Consider the following 20,871-nt stretch of genomic DNA (forward strand, 5'->3'; position numbering starts at 1 on the left):
TCTAAAACCACAATAAAATACTTTGCAAACTGAACACCAGTTAATCAACATGATATCTTCTATTCCTCCTGTTTGCAAAGCAAACTGATTGCTGCAAGGCCCTGTGGTGGACATCTTGGAAAAGCTAATTGTGGAAGGGTTGTTTTATAGATCTGCATAATTTATTGGAGCGTCTGCCTCAGCTTAAGTCTTCCCTGTTTACTTTCTTTGCTGCCTCTGTACCTCTGATCCATGGAAATAAATGTCAGTAGTTCCTGTCTTTCAAACATATCTCCAACTTCTGATTTCTCCTATTTTGTATGTGTTTGGGGTGAGGAGGGATCCTCCTCTGCTTCCTGACTGAACAAGCTTGGATTCCTTCTTCAAGCATTCGAGAAAAGACTGTGCTTGTTTCTCAGAAACTTGCTAGACTGACAGTAGGCTTGAATTCTGGAGAGGGAGCTGGAGGAGGGTAAAACCTTACTGTACTTGATGTACTTTCAGTGCTTAAATAATTGGGTTCCCTAATACTTACCTTTTGGCATATTGGTGGAAAAACAAACAACACATCATAACTTCCAGTGTTTGGTCGATTCTGACAGCATCTGAAAAAAGCAGCCAAATCCAAAAGAATAAAATGCTTTTCTGTGCAATGTTCTTTCTAAAGAACTACAGAATGGAACAGAGGTTTGTAAATGATCTTTGAAGAAAGAAGCTATCTGAGAACCTGATAGTTTGTAGGCAGTTTGTGAACAGAAGCATCTTAAGCTCCTGTGCAGTAAAGTTATTTGCTTACCTGGACCTATTTTGTCTTATAACTTTCAAACTCTGATGGAGACATTTTTTTCCAAGAGAAAGCAAACCTCTTACCACCCTGGGCTGACCTTATGGTTTGTACATGAGTTCACATTTTTGGCTTACTCAATCTGTTGCTTGCAGTGATTCTTTCCTTCTGTTGAAGTCATCCCTGCCTTATGTGAAGGCCAGGGTCTGTTGCTTCTTGCAGCTGCTTCCCAGTACCAGTGCTAACATTTTTTTGCCTTGTGCTACAGTATCTACTAGGTAACTCTTGGCTATGAGTCAGTCATCTTCACTGAGTATTGCTACCTTTTGAAAGGTGGAAGTCAAAGTAAGGAACTTCTTTTGTATAATTAATTTCAGAAAACTTCAACTTTGAGCAGGATTTCTTTTTTGGTTTTGTTGCAAGTTAATTTCAAACTGAGCTAATAGTTTGTGGTTTTTTTTCCTCTTGTGGGATTTGACAAACAAGTAATCTGTACCCTAAGAAGGGATTTTCTCCTTGAACTACATGTTTCTTTGCTTTCTCATCTGAGGAAGTAGAAGCCACAAGATGTACCTGTCCTTGAGATGGAAACGGGCAAGCATTAGGTGTTAGAGCAACATGAAGAAGTAATCTGGATAGCTGGAACTTGAGTAAGATATGAATGAGCCAGAGCCTTGCTATGTATTATCCTAATGTCACCTCTTTCTTTTCTTCCTGCCTCCCCCTTTTCTTTTCCTCCCAGAAGCTGGGAGTATTAAATACATTAAAGCAGTAATAAGATGGTTTTGTTGTCCAGAATGTAAGCACATGCATGATAGTGGAAGTGAGTAGTTTCTGCTTATGAAGAGTAATCATTTCACTTTGGCCAAGGGAAAGCCTTTTGTAGAGTGAGAGAAGGGAATCTGAATAGGACCATATTTAAATGAAGCATTTTTTGTATTTAAGGTGTCATCGTAAAACCTAATAACGTATTTGTTATTCTGTTCGTTGCTATTCTGTGGATTTGGGGTTTCATCTCTGGAGCTCAGACAGCTGGTACTGCTTTTATTCTGTTGGGCAAGTCATGCTTAGGAAAAGAGCAAGATGTGTTACACAACTTGGAGCTGCTAAGTTGTACGAGAAGGAATGTAGGCACGCTTTGAGCTTGCAACAGGACCAACTGAGCCTTTGAAAGAAATCTCTTGCATTACTGGGTTAGCTATACTGCTATGGCAGACACCATATTGCAATTTCTTCAAGGAATTAATCTAGTATCAACTTCAGCAGCTATGTTTTTTTTGCTTTTAATAGTCTTTGGGAAAATATTTGAGAATCTGATTGCTGTATTCTGATTTCTGGCTTAAATTTATGCTTTATTCATACTCCTTTGACTTGTCCTCCTGGTGTTTACACATAGCAAGTGTATTCTCTTGCAGATTTTTGGTTTGTTAGCCTGAGCAAACTGAGGTCTCTTGGTTTCCACTCACATGATGGGCTCTTACATGTGATGTGCTCTTTGCATATATTTGTGTTGGAAAATATTTTGAAGCTGGGTGCCCAGAGTTGCATCTGGTACAGCAGTCAAGATCTCGTGTGGAATGTTTTGGTGGTAGTCTTTCCCCATATTTAATGCAAACATTTTGCTTGATCTCGTGTGACAACTTCATGTCTACAACATGGTAACAGTCATTTCCAAGTCAGGAGCTGAAAGTCGTAGCAGAAACTTAACATTGATCTTCTCATTTTATGGCTGAATCTCATTTTTCATTTTCCTGTCCATCAGATGGCTTTATTCCTGTATTATTGTGCTTTCATATATTTCCCAATGTTTTAGTATTCTAATATTTGTGCTGGTGTCACATATCTAATAACTCTTAGTAATCTCTTTCCAGTATAATATTCTGTTCAAGATTGTGCTCCTTTATCTCTGTTCTAGCCATGTCTTTATCCACTTACTTTCTTCTAGTAGTGTCTTTAGTCTCAGTAGTTGTAGGAACTTATCAAGTACTTTTCCTGGACTCGTGCAGACAGGATCTTAATGCATTTCTGTAAAGGTAAAACCGATTTTCTGTTTTTAAACTCTTGCTACTTTAATTTTTTCTCTGGAGGTTCTACTGGACAGCGGGTTGATGCAAGTCAGCAATGTGCCCTTGCAGCAAAGAAGTCCAACAGCTCAGTGGGCTCCCTTAGAAGAAAGGTAGCTAGCTGGTTAAGAAAGTGATTATTCTCCTCTGTTCAGCACATCTGAGACCACATCTGGAGAACTGTCTGTTTTGGGGCTCCCCGGTACAAGAAAGGCATTTGGTATACTTGAACAAGCCCAGTTCGATGAGCAAGTAGGACCACCCTAGTGACTAGGGGCCTGGAGTACGTGCCTTGCGAGAAGTGCTTTGCAAGAAGCTGGGAATACTGGGTTTATTCAGCCTTAAGGCTCAAAACAGCTAGGTGGAGTTTTATTGCTGTCCTCAAATACCTAATGGGAGGCTATGGAGGAAGTGGAACTAAACATTTCTCAGAAAGGCAAAGTCAAAGGACGAGGCATAAAAGACATGAGTTGTGACAAGGGAAATTCTGATTACATGTTAGGAAAAATGTTTTCATGATGAGAGTGGTTAAACACTGATACAGGTTTCCCAGAGAGGTTGTGGCATTTCTGTCTTTGGAGGTGCAGTATTCAGAAATGAGCTAGACAAGGCCCTGAGCAGTCTGACCTAGGCTGGCCCTATGTTGAGCAAGGGATTGGACCAGGTAACTTGAGAGGTGCTATTCATAAAACTTAGATGTGACTCTGTCTCCTCAAAGCTTGTGGATTTATTTTGGCCATGCTGTTTCTGACCTTTTAGCAGAGATACTGTACCTTAAACCAGTGGATGGGGTTTAGGGGCAACCCACATCCAAAAACATTAGCGTTTGAGTGTGGGTGTTCTTCATCTATGGCAGACATTAGTGTGCAGAGTGAATAACTGTAATAGGGATTATTTTAACTTTATTGTAGCTATTCATGGTAAGAAGGAATTACGGCCTATTCTGTATTTAACAGTTTCTGATTAAAGGGCAGTGAGCATCCAAAACGCAGAAGCAGTTCCACAAAGTACTTCCAGCCAGAAGGATCCTGCTTGGTGCATGTGACACCAATGTGACAGTTGCTTGAAGAACTTGAGGTTCTGTTTTGCTAAAGCTTGTGTCTCTTGTTCAATGGGTGTAATTTGGAAAGTGCCAAGCAGTGTCGGAAGAAATATACTTCTAAGAGTGAGAAGGCTCTGATCCGGAGTCAGAGTTCAGTTGATTTCTGCAGGATTTCACCAGAGTGTTTTGTGAGCCTGGTATGAAATAACTAAATCTCCCTACGTGCACAGGGAAGTGCAGATTCTGTGGAGTATAGTGTGCTTCTGTTCCATGTTTGGAAGGAAATGCCTTTTTCCTGTACTGTTTATCAAAATACTGATGAGAGTTTCCACAAGATCAGGTGTTCAGGTTGATTTTACCTGAATCTTGGTTCTTACAGTTCTTTGGTCCCAGAGTTTTTGGTACTGGCCTTGCATTTGTAGTTGATTGTAATCCATGCAGGGAGCTTCTGTTTTCTTCATGGAGATCAGCGATCAGAATAAATGGCACTGTTATCATTCATAATGTTGGTAGAAAAATAGGATCTTGGTCATCATGACTCAAGCTATTCATAAAACTTAGCCGTGGCTCTGTCTCCTTAAAGCTTGTGGATTGCTCTCGTCACTGAGCTTAGCTGGCAATTTTTTAATGTAACTTTAGGGTGCTCTTTAAAATGCTGTTTGTACAGCTGTGTGGCTTTTTTCTTTCTCTCTCTTTTTTTTTTTTTTTTTTTTTTTTTTTTCTTCCCTCTTCAGGCAGTGCTAGACCCACACTGAAGGAAGAATTTCCCTGGATTCTGCTGTGGAAAGGTTTTAAGCTTTGGCTTCCCATTAAGCACCTTACTGTAATGGAATGGTTATCAAATACGGCCTTGGGTGAATTTGCACAGTAATTCAGACTCATTGAAGACAGCAGCCCCTGCTTAGTCTAGATGCTTTCACTCTTTTGACTTAAAAAATCTTTCAGCTGTATTTTTTTCCTCTGTACGGTATGCATGACTAGAAGAGGTAGGGAAGCACTGCATAGTGCATCCAGGAGCCCAGGCTTCAGGTTGGCACAAATGCATGCTTGTCTCGAGCATTTTATGCTCCATATAAAACTCTTTCATGTCCACATTTAATGCGTTTCTGAGAACACAGGCATTTATTAAATTGAAGAGGAGAAACAAACTGGAAGTTCAAATTACTGAATGTAATTTGGTTGTTGTAATTGGATATACTGGGCACACACTGAAAGCTGTGTGACCCACTGTTGGAGTGTGGCGACAGTCACTTCACGTGCCCCATTATGGTGTTCTGAATAACTCTGCTGTTGATCGTTCTTCCTGATATCGCTGAGTACTGCTTATCGTGGTGGGAAGCACAATGCCAGTGTGGTATGCAAAACGTTATTTCACTCTTCCAGTGTTAGGATTATTCTTACGCTTGTCTAAAGTGGTATGCTGGCCAAAATTGTTGCTGTGAGTTTTCCTTGTTTTGGGAAGGGTCTGGTGGTCTCGTATGTAACACAGCTTTCAAAAGTACAATGCTTAGTTTTGCACGTTCAAGAACTTGGAAGTTGATAAATGTTAATTTAGAGGCAGAAACTAGGATCTTAATATCTATGAAGTAGGAAAAAATGAATGTAAATGTATTTAAAGATAATGTAGTAATGCAGCAATGGGTACAAAATGAAGACTGTATGGACAGCTTTGATATAGTAGAACCTAACTGGCAAATACTTTATTTTTGATCTTGGTTTCCTTTTAATACAGGGGTTTTTTAAGCCATTTTCTACTTATTTAAAGCAAAAGTTGAACACACATTTTATTGTTTGCCTGTGATGGTCTTACCAGTCTGACAGGAGTAGTTCTTGAAATCTGAATTTCAGCACTAGAGCGTAGTCTGTTATTGCACAAGTTCCGGGAATAGTTGTTTTGGTAGCGGCAGGCTAGACAGGCCGCTGAGTCCCGTGTCGCTGTACCTTGGTGCGCCTGGCCCAGCACAGGACAGTGTCTCCGGCCTGCCAGCTGACGGAGCTTCAGCCGAAGGAAGGCTATCCTGCTTCTGGGGCTGTGTCCTCAGTCTGGAGCGTGTCTGTGCTTTCTGTTCCCGCGTGCCCTGGAGAGAAGAGAGCTCTAGCTGGATTTAGAGGGGGAGAAGGGAGTGTGCGGTTCAGGCTGTTGGCCCTAGCTCGGGATGCCTTGGGGGCTTGGGGAGAGGGAAGACAAGAGAAAAGCCTAGTTTCCTGAGCGTGTGCGATTGTTTTGTGCCTACCTGTCTGTGCACACTTCTCAGCATGGTGGCCAATTTCAACCATACTTAAGGGATAGAGTTTGTAAGAACAGAGTTCTTACAAGTTTCCTCAAAATCCCTGGCTTGGTAGAGGAGGAAAAACCCAGATTGATGTTCACTCCTTCTGTACCCCCCATCTCCCAAGGGGGAAAAGCTATCGCATAATTTCCATGCTTATCTATTTTATTCTGCTGTTAGGTCAGCACAGCCCTAAGTACCTGTCTGTCTAGTACTTGAAGCAGCTGGGAAGGTGCAAACAAAATTGGTGCAGCTTACAATGCAGGTGGAGAATGGGAGGTATTGTGTTAAGGGGCCAAGTGTAAGGCTTGATCTTGCATTAGGGAGTATTGGTGGTGGTGGTGGTGGTGGGGAATATGTTTCTGGGGCCTGTCTGGATGTGTATGGGTTACAGGAGACTAGTCATTAGGGAACTGCGCTTTAACTGTGTTGCTTATAGCGGAATCGTTTCTCTTGCTTATCTGAGGCTGCTCTGGCAGCTCTATAGGCTTCTATAACACACATAGCTTCTTTAAAGTACCGATTGTGCTGTGTCATAATAAAAGCAGAAGCTCCCTCCTGTCCTGGGAAAAGAATGACATTCTGAAGGTGCAGAGAGCCTGAAGCTGGCTTTGGAGATGCGGTACCTCTGTCCTCTACTGTCACTGCATGAGTGAGAATTACCTCAGCTCCAGAGTTTTATTTCCTTGCTCTTCAGTTTTTCCTGTGCTTCAGAAAGAGGCAGTGGGGAGCTAAGCATCTGGAAATATGCCACATGAGACAATCTGGAGGGTAATTGGGAGAGTAATTAGGATGGCGGTGACGGAAACTAAGTCACAAGCCAATGACGTATTTTTTTCCTTTGACATGAACTGTTAGTACGGTTATTACGTGTATTATCCTAAGACTTTAGCTGGCATTTTTTAGCCTCACTAGGTCTTCTGATACTAGTGGAGGCAAATACATCATCTTAAATACAGCATATGTTTGGGAGTATAATGCTAAAGTGGAATGCAGTGTTTTCTACCCTGAGAATGAGACAGTTCCATCAGGCTTTTTTTTTTTAAGCACCCAAAAACCTACCATGTGAATGGTTGTTCTGCTCTGCAAAAATCTAGCTCAACATAGGTCAGATGGGACTATTAATAACCAAAATACCTTGAAGGTACGGTGTTTGGCTGAAACTTGCCATAGGCTTCTCTGTTTCAATTGGCCTCCTTTGTGTATTGCGTTCCTACAATGACCTTTTCAAGTTACTGGATTTCTGAGGATATTTTATTATTCAGATACTGCAGTTTCTTTCCTTCCAGGCTTGTTTGCTTGCTATACCTTTTTTAGATCACTTGCAGATAGAGCTTTTAACATAACTTTATTTTGTTTTTTCAGTAATGTAGAAATAGAAGTATGAAATGCTGTAATACTGCTTTGTCATGTGGTATTACTTGTAGTTACCTGTCACTTAGCTTTGCTGCTAATTTGCAGTCTGTCCATAGTTCTGAGTTAAACTACAAACCTAAAGTGAATATCATAAATAATAGCAAATTTGGAAAAAGTCAGACTTGTTATAAATGTGCACCTGTGAACAGTAATATGACCTTTTTCACACTAGAGGGCACTAACATCCCATGAAATTTAAGCCCAAACCAATTTTTATTGCGTCTGCAATGTTTGTATGTTAGGTAGTCCTGTGGCTTCTGCAGTGAGGCCAAAATTCTTAATTTCTTTGCAGCCTTTTCTCTGTAGAAATGAAAACTAAAAATAATAATTCTTGCAAGGATGCATCAGATGGATGTAGTAGTGATGGTTTTTATTGCCTAAACAGTAATTTGGGCAATGATTTCTGAAAAGGTAACTTTCATTTGTGTGTTTAAAGTGCTTTCGTTGTGATACTTCTCACTCGAAGCTGGTAAGTAGGAATATAAAATAGGAAGCTTTTGGATAACTTCTTATAAGAAGAAATCTAATAGAGTTAAAATCTTGAGTGTACTTTTTAAAGTTTGTAATCAAAGGAAAAGAGTCTTGAACTGATGCTGCAAGCATGACTTTTAAGTTGTGGGTTAATGCATGCATTTACATATCAATACTTAATATAAAGGAAATAATATAGAAGAAGGAAATCTCTATACTGGCAGTAAGTAATGGATTGTAGTGGGATCTTCAGTTGTTTGTATTAGGACATTCTTATTCTTAAGTAGGTAACTTTAGAACGTGTGTTTGAATCTAAAGCTTGGGCCTCAAGGCAATGTAGCCATTTAAAGTAGTTTGGGTTTTGTTATGGATTTCAGATGTTGAATCTTTCTTAAAACACTTGAACAAAATGACTTCTGATTATTTTCATTCTTTGTAGGAATGGTTATTCTGTTGCCTTGGAGATGATCCTGCTGCCTTAAATGTAGGACTGAAGATTAATGGTGTGGGCAGTATGGACCTAATGAACGGACAGCCAAGCAGTGTTAATATTGCGGCTACTGCTTCAGAGGTAAGGATTACAAAACTCAGTTTCTGAGTATTTAAGACTGTAAAACTGAAATCTTTTTAAAAATGCCCCCGAACAAAAGTCTGTCCTTCAACAGATCTTATGCAGCAGATTCTTATTTATGTGTGTGGTGGTTTAATGCTCCACAACTTAGAGGTGAACGATTAATTTAAGGTTCTGATCTTTGTATAGCAATAGAAAGCATGAACTATCATTGATAGCCTTGCCCATAACTGCCTTTTCTGTGTCATTTTCCATCACATGCAGATAACTTGAAAAGAAGCGCTTCCTTATAGTGATCGATACTCTTAGCGCAATATGAAGAGTTGGTGAGGCCCATGGGAAACACTTTCTTCTTCGACAGTAGTTGTACGGGGGTTCTGGCACTGTAGCACTGGAATGATAAGGTCACTCCCTTTCCCTCCCGGACTTGGGAGGGATTGGTATGGGCCCCCTCGCAAAGCTTCTACCCTCTAGAATTGGACAGCTCACGAGTTAAGAGTGTGTATGTCAGCTGTATTACATGAATTTGCCTTCAGTAAGTTATTAGTTTCTGTCATCACTAACTGAGAAGGAGGGGAAATTTATAACTGAAAAGTTTCTGAAAGTGCAATATATTGGTTACTGAAAATGGATGCCTGCCTGGTTTGGGGTTTTTGTTTTGTTTTTCCAAAGATACGGTGCTGTCGGAAGAATTTAACTACTTAAAACAGTTGTAATTATTAAACAAGCAAGTATATTCTTCAGATCTTTAAAACAAAAATGTTTAAAAATGGAGCAGGATTTATTTCACCTGGCTGGATTTTCAGGAATTCAAATGTTCTCATTTGTGTGAGTGGGAAGTGAAAGTAGAAATATGTAATACAGCCATAACAATACTGCCTTGTTAGACTTTTTTTTTTTTCAGGAGAAAATGTTAGAAGAATGCAAAGATCTCATCTGAGCCAATGATTCTCTATTTGTTTTTTTATCTGCTCCTGAAATTGGGCATTTTGATTTCTCCTGGCCCCTGCAAGAAGGACTTAGATTCATGCATCTTCCTGACACCCACTCAAGGAAAGATCTTTTGGATGCTTTCCAGTTTCTTGTCTTAGGAGTACTTGCAGTTTTGCTTGACGTAACATCCATTTGCTGATAATATTCTGCAAACCTTTTTAAAGAACAGGCACATCACTGCAAGATCAGGATATTTGTTCTCTTGTCATCTTGTAAAGAATTAAATTTTCTAAGAGGTGCCTTCCTCATGATGGTAGCTAGAATAGAGCGCTTAAGGATGTGGCGAGCCTCCAAGATGAGACTACATGGGTCTTGGTTTGTGTTCAGCTTGTTTTGCCACTGCTGAGATGGAGCTCACAACAAGGGTGAGAATGCAATGTGCATCAATACTAGTTCTTCCTCTGCAACATCTCCGTACAAAGTATTAACGAAGCTGCTGTGGGAGCTCCAAAGTTATGCTGTTGCTGAAGCCTGCAGGCTTCACGGTGTAGTTAAGGTGATCCTGCTGTTTGCTGAAGAACAAGCATTTGAAAGTCAAAGTTATTGACCATAGTTACTGGGGCCCTTAATGAGGTTATGTCCATGTGTATCATCTTGGTTTTTTGCTTTATAGTCAGAAGTTTGCTTTATCTGAGGATTCTGAAAGTGAGAAGAAAGTAAGAATAGGAAATAAATGTGTAGCCCTTCTTGCGCTCAGAGGAAAAGGCTGGGGGGTGGGGGCAAAGCGATTGCATGCTGTATGCATATTTCCAAAATAAATGTCTGAGTTCAGATATAAAATACACATCTGGATGTGACATCTCATACCTCAGTGTGACAAGACTTCTTACTTGTAATAATTGAATAGAGAATCCAGGTTCGTATCTATATACCAAAAGAACTGATTGCTCATAACAGGTGTATTGTCTTGTATGACTATGTGTGTATATATATGAATATGTATATGTATAACTGTATGAAGTGTTAATTTTTGAACAATATTTGCATTTAGCAAGGAAGCTAGTATATGGTCCAGCTATAGACTCATATTATAGGAACTGATGTCTTTTCCAAATTAGAATTTTTAGTTCTAGCATTAAAAAGTCACTAAAATTGCTTATACAGAGTTTCTTAAAATGGAAACATATACATAGCTCTTAGTGTAATTTTTGTTAGTTTCAGTGCTCGTAAGAGGAATAGGAAGAGATTGATACTGTCCTTTGGCATTAACTGTTCCTTTGGAGCAGACCTTCCATTTTTTTCCTCACTATAGTGATTTTTCTGTGAGTTCAATGGAACTGTTTTTTAACTGTTCTGCCAACAAAATTAGCATAAATTATGCCCTGAAATGTCAGCGCTGTATGTTGAGAACCATCTTTGAAGTCCATTGTCGGCTTGAGACCCTCCTCATTTTAGGGGTCTCTATGTCAGGAGAAAGTATGTCCTGTGATTTTATTTTAATTGATAACTTGTCAGATAGAAAAATTTCATGTGACAGTGATGTTTGGAAAAAAAATGCTTGTAAGATTAAAAAAAAAAAAAAAAAAAAGAGGGAGGAGAGAATCAAGAAAACATCAGTGTTTTTGTTTGTATTTCTGCAGAAGAGCAGCAGCTCTGAATCCCTAAGTGACAAAGGTTCAGCTGAACTGAAGAAGAGCTTTGATGCGGTGGTATTTGATGTTCTCAAGGTTACTCCAGAAGAATATGCAGTAAGCAATTTAAGTAACTTGTGTGTGTGTGTGAATACTTTTTTGGGGGGGGGTGGGGTGGCAACTTTTCCTCCCCTTCTCTGTTCCTATGGTTTGTGCCTAACTACTGTCATCCCTGAGTTTTAAAAATGGAGCCTGTACTATAGTTCCTTTGTGTGTATATTCTGTTTGCTTAGTCTTTGGGGGCCCTGCTGTCCTGAGCAATTCCTAGTGTTTTTTATGTTTTTCTTGTGTGTAATGTAGACTAAAGATTCTTAAATTTGTATGTTATAGCTTAATTCTGACATGAGGACAATACAAAGTATCTGCTTGCTTATTTTAGTGGTAGGAATATCTTTGACCTGAGTTTGTGCTTTCTTGAGGTGTTTTAATTAAACACTTTGACTTTATGCTGATTGATATAATAAAAGTTTTAGATTCCTGTTCTTTAATACTTCCATTCCTGAATAATGTGCAGGCAGCTGCAGATGTTGGCATACATATGCCCAAGCTGAAGTTAATGGTGTCAAATTTGATATTTAGTGAGGCCAGAATTTTTTAATTTGTCTCATTATTAGAGAGTAGTCCTGTATCACAATAAGTGATATAAAATTTTATTTTATAATCTTTGCCCACCTTAGGGAACATGGTAATTATTTTATACTTTTCAAGGAAAAACGTACTTATGACTAGCTTATACTTCAGCTGTCTGGGTTGTATTCTTGACTATGTTGCATAAAGCCTGTGTAACGTTCAGTCAAGTCTTTTTTTTAATTTCAGCTCTTCTCCCCCAAAACATCATTTGTAATAGTTCTGTTGGACACCTGTTGGCTGCGATTCAGGATTATAGGTTCTCGGGATGAATCTCCTTTAGTTCATCAACAGTGCAAATACTGAAGGTCAGCAGTAACAAAGCAGAGCACAAGTTGGATTGTTGCTTTTAGAAAATTTTTATTGAGGCTAAACACTGAATATTTCAAATAGTGGCTTCTTTTGCTTCATATGTTGCAGGAGCTTTTGTTAGAGGTTATACATGAATATAAACACTCATCTCATTCACATGTGCATTCCAGCTTGAGTCTTATCTAAGTTCCTAAATGCAGTTATTCTGATGCCTACATTCATTTTGAGGAGGTTGCCAAAAATGCTTCAAGACACTCTGCAGTACTTCAGTATTTGGTTATCTCATGGAACAAGAGAGCATTAGTGCTGCTTAAAATATGCCCAGTTCTCATCTAGGTATTCAAGTATTGCTTTGTGATGCCAGAAAGCAGGTCAGATTTGTGAGCTTTTGTGCTGGTAGGCTTGTGTATTTCTCCCAGTACTCAAAGACGTGTGGTGTTTGGCTTTGGAGAGTGTTGTTTGGGGTTTTTATTTCTTTAACTCATTCTACCTATCTTGGAATTTAATACTATATATAAAGTATGCTAAACTATTCCTGAAATATTACTATTACTGTTGGATCAGAAGAAGAGTTCCTACCTATAGTGGTTCCTGAGTATTTTAGACTCATGCAGCTTTCCTGGGGTTTGAGGTGACCAAAAATAAATTGGGTAATTTCTCCTCTGAAGACTGTGCTCGGACCTGCATATTCTGCACAAGAATTCTTCAGGAAATCCAGGCCTTCCTATCAGAGAGCCCTGTCTACTTTATATTTTCATGGGAAAGGAAGGAGGAAGATTTTCCTGAAGTATTTCCTCATAGGCTCTGCATGCATTAGCATTGACACAATAGGAGCGGATTAGCAGGTTGAAGCAGTTGGTGCCAAGGCACCCACATGACCACTGTATGTAGTTCAGGGATTTTTATGCCAGACTGCATTTAATCTGGCCTCCTGGATCAAATGTTACCATGATGAACATTGTTCAAACCGCTCCAAAGGACTGTTGGTTCAGACTATTATGTCTCTCTTAGGAGCTGGAGCATGCCTGGAGTGGCCTTCTTGTTTAGTTTACTTCAAAAGGATCCAGTGCATGTGCAGAAAAAACTGTGAACTAAACCAGCAAAAGACAGGGTTTCACTTACAAACTGCACTTTGGCTTCAAAATGAAATGCAAACGTAGGTGCAGCCATCCATAGTCAAAGATGTATAGTCTGATTTTTACCTGTTACATATTAAGAAGGTGAATTAATTCCAGGAATGTTCAGAGTGCCCTGAACTTTGCTAATTCCCACATCTGGGGAGTGTTCCCTTCTTCTGGGGGGGGGGGGGGGGGAATGGTACAGAATAATCAGCTAGATATGCTGCAGAGCCAAGAAAAACAATGTTTAGACAAAATGGTGGGTGATTTTTAACCTATTTGTAGAGGCTAAGATGACAGACAGTCCCTCTATTTGAATGTTTCAAGTATCTTACTAGAAAGACTATTAACAAGCATTGCTTACTTATTTGTCTTACTGCATTTATAATTCAAGTGATTAGATTCATGGTGAATTGTCCTGGGGAGATTATCAATATGTGTGTGTGTGTGTGTGTATATATATATATATATATCAGAAATTAGTATATATTAGAAAGCATTCCCATTAAATTTGCTCTATTTTTTAAACCATTAATACATGTCTTATTTATTAAAAGATGGATTAATATTAATGAGTATACCAAAAATTTTAAGCGTCTGGATTATGAGGTGGCACTTACACACATGTTTTAAATCCTTTTCGGATAGTTGATGGATTTAGCCTGACTGAGGCTCCAGGCATGCCATTTGGGCCTCTTCCTTGCCCTGTGGTCAGGAAGAACTGGGCAGTGAATCACTGGCTTTTCAGACAGAAGTGTTTGGGGCTGGCCGTCCTTTCAGTTTGATCTTATAATCATGATATGCATTCTCTATGTGAAGAGTATCTGAGTACTTAGGGAATTTGGGTTAGTGGCGTGATTTCAGGCTGACTTATGCCTTTAGGCCAGAAGAGCTGCAGGTTCCTTTGAGTGGCTCTCCCATTTAGCCAATGGTGAATGCTGTCAAGCATAGAAACAGGCATATTTTGTTAAGCATTTCATAATACAATTACATGATTGTATTTTTTGATTAATACTACCTCATATAACTTGCTGTTTTCTGTATTTCCAGGAAGATTCTGTGTTTTGGAAAACTCACGTCTTTATTCTTAGCCTTCTCCCTCTTAGAGGATCTAGTTCTTTGTTTCAGGGTATTTTTTGTTGTGTTTTTCCTCCCTTCAGTGATCAGGTCTGAAATGCCTTATAGGCAGCATTCTGAACAGTTAAGCAAAATTACTAGTAGGCAGCGTACAGCCCATTGGCAAGGTTATAATTAATTTCATTTCTTTTTCAAGGACGTTCCTGTATGAAGCCGTGCTTTCTAGTTGATGGCTGTTTCCTTAGGCAAGTTTATTTGCTTTTTCAGTAGTGCTTGCTTGTTTGGGTGCTATCTTTTTCTGATCATTCTTGCTAAAAGTTGTGGAAATAGGGTTTTCTCCAAGGTACCTAAGTTTTTAGCTAATTTACTGATGTATGACCCCCTTGTTTGCATTTTATTGGCTATTTCCTTATTCTTCCTGCTTTCAGTCCTGCCGTAATAGAAAACCATAAAATCTTCATCTGGATTTGAATGTTCACATGAAGGCCAGAGTGATGCAGTATGGTCAAGACTTTGGGAATATCAGAATTGATGAGAATGCAAAACTGCATTAGTAATATGTTTTCCTTATACTGGGTATGCACATCTTGGGTTGGACATGGATATGTTACCAATTGCTTTTTCAAGCTGAGGAAGCAGCACAGACTACTGACATCTGTGATTTAGGGAAGGCTGAATTTACTACTGACTGCAGAATGAGGGCTTTTCTCAAAATGACTTTTTTTTTTTAAGTGGTGAACAGAGGAAATAGTTTCTGGGCTCTGTAGTATCTTGTGCACAGAGAGAAAATAAAATGTGACAAAGCTGGTACAATAGTAATACAAGGACGTTGCTGCCCAAGAGCTCGCTAGACAGATGTCTACCGAATGGTTAGGGAGTCTTGGCTAACAAAACAAAACAACCCCCCTGCTCCAGTATGTCGATACCGTAAGGATGGGAGTTGACTAGTAAAGTCAACGTCAGCATTGGGAAGTCTTACTCTGCACCTTATATGTTGTGTTGTATTTTGATCAAAATGGGTAACAGTGTACAGACGGGATAACTATAGTTATACTAGAGACAAAGGCAAAAGTCTGAAAGATACCAAGTGTGAGAGACATTGCAAATAGGAGTCATGACAGTTGTTTCAGTACCAACATGAGACTTAGATGTCTTTTCCTTTCCCACTGTGTTAGAGACATCACTGTTTCAAAACTTGAAATCTGCTTAGTGAGTTAGTGGGTGGGTAAGAGACAAGATGGGCTAGAAAAGCTGTGCTTGTAATCCTGTATTTTCTACAAGTTGCTTACCAAGCCAAAGAAAAGACTGTTTGTATGTTTGGGGGAAAAAGGTGATTTTATTTCCATATCCTTCCTTTTGGCAGTCATCTAACGTTATCCTGAATGCAGAGTCAGTATGCCATTTTAAATAATGGCCCTTTATTTAGTCTCATACTAATTTTCTAACAAAGATGTCCCAAAAGTACTTTAGCTTTTCAAGAGGTCTAGTTTAATCAGTAAGAGCAAGGATTGCTGTAGTAGATGTGTAGTATTCCAGCTGTGCTGCCGTTGCAAGGAATTTAAAATGCCCAGCTGGTATGGTTGAAGGCCGCTGTGGAAGGGGCCAAGTTAAAGCTGAAACAAGTGAGATCTTCTTTAGGACTAGCTGCTGCTGTTGAAAACTTAGTTTGTTTTACTCCACTGCAGCTGACAAAAACAAAGTTTCTGGGAAGATGCACTGAATGCCTGCATGGGTCATAGGTCTGGGGGGAAAACAGAACCCTGTTCAGTGAGTACAAAGAGGGACCCCTGTGTTTTCTGCTAAGGATTCTGCAGAGAACTTCCTAGCTGTAGCTAATAAGGAGGCTGCCTGTATTTAAACCCCGCTTTTGGGCTGCTCGCTGCTGACTTCCTTCTGAAATGGCTAGAAGCCACAAAAGAGGCTGGTGCCAGGATTGCCCGCTGGTGTCTGGCCCTGCAGATGCAGCCGTTGAGTGCGCTTCCAGGTTAGAGGCAGCCGCAGTGAATGCTGCCCATTTTCTTTGAAGGGAGAAATATGGTTTTGGGCAAACAAGGCCCAGTTTGTGGGGGAGCGATACGTTAGCAGTGCAGGGGCAGTAGAAAGGGTGGTTGGTGAGACTGGAAGGGGGGAAAAAAAGGAAAATGCTTTGGGAACATGGGCTCCAAATTAAGATGCTGGTGAACCTCAGGCTGAAGAAATATTTATTTTTTGCTTTACAGTAAATTTTTATTCCTTAGACTGCTACTGTCTAATTATTTGTTGGTTATTACTTTTTTTCTTTACTCCCTTTTCCATTTTATACTTCAGCTTAGCTACTATGGTGTAAATATTTGAGGTAGAATTAAGGGAGGGGCAGCTGTATAAATCCATTGCTTTTTCTCCCCCCACCCCATTATCTAAGAGGGATTATTTATTCTTTGCAGTGGTCTCTAAGTGCTATGAAATAAGCTTGGGGTAAGATGTGTGCGTGTTCCTATTCTTTTTTTTGTTTCACTTTATCAAATGGATGTCTGGAAAAAGAATATTGCTTATTTTGTAAACAATATACAAGTAAAGTTTATTTAAAAATCTTTAGGTGAAACATAAGAGTGCCTCTGAGAAGAATCTCTTAAAACAGTTGAGTACCAAGATGCCTTTGTGAAGAGCTTGAGTGTCTTTTGTAAACACAGCAGGTACCAGGAGTCCTGAAACCACGTTACTTGGGTAATAAAAGTGCAGGACTAGATCTGGAGACGGGAGGGAGGTTTCCACAATTTCATTTTTTGCCACTTTGAACAGAACACAAATAACTTACCCTGGCCCAGGCTTGCCCCCAGGAGAGCTTCCTTGGTTCTGCGGGACTCCAATGGGTTTAGTCTCCCGCGGGAGCTGCTGGGGCAGGCAGCTTGTGGCGGGAGCATCAGTCCCGGCCTCTCCTGAGGCTGCTCTCCGTGGGTTGGGATTACAGGCAAGTCTTTCCGTTGCATCTAAGCAGGGTTCAAGTCAAGTGGAGTATGAGGCCCTGAGGGCTTCAGGTGAAGTGGGACTTCTGCTTATGTGCATTCCTGTTTCATCTAGCTTTGTTCTACAGAAGACCATTAGCAAGTGTGTTCCAAATGAGAGCGAGAGGAAGCACCTTTATTATAGTGTGTGGAGGAACTATTAATGATAAGTTCTGCAATGGACTTTGAGAAAATAAGTACGGTCTCAGCACAGGAACCGCAATCCCACAGTGTTCATTTAGGATAACAGGATTATTTTACTACTGATGCAGTGCTTAACAGAGACTCAGCTATTTCTTTTTTTTCAGTGAGGAAAAATGTTCTGGGAGCCCAGAGAGACTGTGCTTAAGCCAAGTTGGAAGGCTTAAATATATTTAATTCAAAAAATTCAGATTACAGAACAATTTATGAAGTGCTGCTTGCAGAACCAACATGGCTTAAAGGAAAGTCGGAATATGGCATACATTCTTCAATAACCAAACTGTCGGCTTAAAACATTTTTCTAAAATCTCATACACAAACTTTTTTGTTTGTTTTTCTTCCTCACAATGAGGTACTATGCAGGAGCCATTGAATGTGCCTTGTCCTTGTGGTAGGCACGTGACAGGTGATGCTGTAATCCAGTAAGTAGCTCGATAGAATGAGTTCTTGCTTGAGAAGATCTAGGGACTAGAAATATGAGATTATAGTGCAGATTAAATGGGAATTTTCAAATTGAGGTCTGGAAGGGGGAAAAGAGTCCTCTTGTATAAGAAAGGAGCTTGATGCATTGCTGCAAGTAAGTTATGGCTTTTGGGGAAGGAAGGTAATCCATATGTGCTCACAGAACTGAGAGAAGGAATTGGAGATATTTTAAAACAATTTTGTTTGGTTGGGCTTCTCTGTATTCCTCAAAGGAGAAGTGCAATGAGGTGCAGTTCTTATTCATCTGGTAGAATTTCTAGCCTGACAGCCTTGTCTGAGAGAGAGAGAAATGTCTTTATATGAAGCTGTGTGGTAATCACTTCAGTATTTTGATGTACTTACCTCTCAATACCCATGAAGGCTAAAATATTTTTAAACTCTGTGGGGACTGTCATGGAAAGATTCCCCCCCCCCCCCCCCCCCCCCCCCGAGGACATGCAAAAGCTCCTATGGTTATGCAGGAGGAAAGAAGGAATCTCCCAACTGTGCCAGTGCCTTATTTGCAAAATGATCATGCACTGTTTCTAAAAGATGTTTTTTCTCTTTCAGGATTCCTCAGGCAGTTGAGGATCTGGAAGTATATTGCTCATGCATTAAAAAAAAAACCCCACACTTCTAATCTTATTCCAGAATTGTTATCTAGGATTTGGGGCCAAGATGAATAATAATAATAATAATAATAAAAAAAAAATAGTTCTCTCTCTGGCTGGGCAATGAAGAAGCTCTTTAATATATAAATGAGCTTGCTAGACACAACACATCTGTAAGATGGAAAAAAATCAAATTTCCATATCTTTGTATATCCAAAATGCTTATTTACAAAGAGCTGTCCAGACAACTGAATGATGAGGTAAATGCTGAGTAGGAATAAACTCTAGGTTTTATATTGCACATATAATCACTTTTAATGTACAAAGCTGAGAGCTCAAAAAGCAGGGAGGTTATTGTTGGCTTGTTTCATGTAATAATAAATCGATATGGATGTTTATGATTTTTGGTTCAAATATCAAAACATTAAGCCACATTCGGGAGAGGGTGCTATCCAGGAATTTGCATTGGCTGGGTTTAGGAGTTGGAAGGAGGAGAGTCAATTTATTGCATTTCTGCACTGCAGAAACCAAACTAGTGTCTTCGTTCATTGAACATTGAAATTGTTCATGGTTTGGTCTTGGTAAAAGTTACTTGTAAGACTTGAGCAGTGTCATCTAAGGTAAATACTGCAAATTATTTTCTAAGTTTTGTCATCTCAAATGCTATTGATTGGAACAACAGTCTTTCAGTTTGCTTTATTTTTGGCTTAGCAGTGAGCAAGCACTTTTAAAGGGGTAAACATTCAGTTAGGTGTTTAGGCTTTATGACTTTGAATAATGTTTAAATGTTTTTATAAAATGTATTTTTAAACTCTTATGTGAGGCACACTATCACATCTACAAACCCAAATGGCTTTGTATCCATAAACTTAGATTTTTGAGTTGCGAAAAACTTCTCAAGTTCTTGTAACTCTTGACAGAAACGGGAAGCTTCCTAAGAAAGGAACCTCAGCAGGAGATACTGCTCAAAAAAGTGATAATGTAATGCAGTGTTACTGAAGATGGATATTGCTTTTAGTGAAAGCAATAAATGTGTAAAACCAAATAAATAAACAACCCATAGCCTAATATGCAATACTAGAGGTAAGCAGCTTCTCTGTTAAAACTAACCATTCTTTTAGCCCTCTCACTTGTCTTGTATATAGTGTACAGATCTTAATACCAAGTGAAAAATCTGTTTAACAGGAAATGTTAATCTGGAACTTTGGCATTTGCATAATTATTCTCAATATTAAAATCCCATTCACTATTTAAAATGTATGCTTTTTTTGATGTATGAATTCTGGTGTGAAGTTATTACAGAAATCCTTGTTTCATAAATATTTGGTATTAATCCTATACTAAAGTAGTAACTTGTTTTAGAGTCAGTATTCAGGCCAATATTATTCTAGTTTAGCTAAGGCAGTTCAGATCAGTTAAGAAAAAGTTTGGAGACCCTGGAAGAAAGAGAACACTTATTTCTTAGCATTCTCTCTTCTGCATTTTGTATGAACAACAAATCAGTTTTCTGTTTTATTTTTGAGGCTATTGTTGTAATTTTGTTTTACTGAGGAGAGTTTGCACTTGAATGTCAGTTATTCCTGAAATGCATGAGGTTTTTTTTGTAAAGGTGCTTTAATCTACCCTATATTCAAGCTTTAGTTGGAGTGAGGGGGGGAAACCCTCTCGAGTGTAACAAATCTTGGCTGTGTGTGTCTCATCTCGTTATGTGGTATCTCTTGTAACAGTTTAAAATCCATTTTTATGGCTGAATACCAACTCTTCGAAGACGCAGTTGAGAATTATTATAAATACAAGGCAAGCCATAGTTGTCTTTTGGGACACTCTTTGTCTTTCAGCCTTAGACTGTTGAACAAAAATGACCGTTTTGAAGAAGACGGCCTGAAGAATTCTCTGCATCTAGAACAGTAGACCACTTTGAATAGTGGAGATCCTTAAGCTTTAGGAATCATCCTCTCAGGCTAAGTTAAACTTTCTGAATTTCCTCATGAAAAGTTTTAGATTCCGACTTGGGAATACATCCAAGTGAGTCAATTAAGTGAACTTCTAATGCCATGCTAATAAGTCACCTGTTAGTCAGGTTTTTGTCATGCTTATTTCAGAAACTTTAAAGAACTCCTCTCTCAGAAAAAAGCTTGGATCTCTGGACACAATTTGACATTATTTTGCTTTTCCTTTTGTGAGAAGAAAGACACTTCCTTTCTTCACTTGATTTTATTTCCTGTGCAGAGATGCTGGGCAGGGATCCACTCTGTTCCCAGC

General features: G+C 39.3%; 1 protein-coding gene across 6 annotated transcripts in view; it reads left to right on the forward strand.

The window, feature by feature from the left end:
- RALGPS2 (Ral GEF with PH domain and SH3 binding motif 2) overlaps positions 1–20,871 on the forward strand; it is a 186,807-nt gene that overhangs the window by 68,891 nt on the left and 97,045 nt on the right. For all 6 annotated transcript variants that reach the window (XM_064515623.1, XM_026101044.2, XM_026101042.2 and 3 more), the window contains exons 2-3: positions 8,465–8,596; positions 11,170–11,277. In XM_064515623.1, coding sequence (XP_064371693.1) covers positions 8,540–8,596; positions 11,170–11,277 — 165 coding nt within the window. In that variant the 5' untranslated portion in view covers positions 8,465–8,539. The remainder of the gene's footprint in view (positions 1–8,464; positions 8,597–11,169; positions 11,278–20,871) is intronic.

The sequence above is a fragment of the Dromaius novaehollandiae genome, chromosome 8 (genome assembly GCF_036370855.1).
Source record: "Dromaius novaehollandiae isolate bDroNov1 chromosome 8, bDroNov1.hap1, whole genome shotgun sequence".
NCBI classification, from domain to species: Eukaryota; Metazoa; Chordata; class Aves; order Casuariiformes; family Dromaiidae; genus Dromaius; species Dromaius novaehollandiae.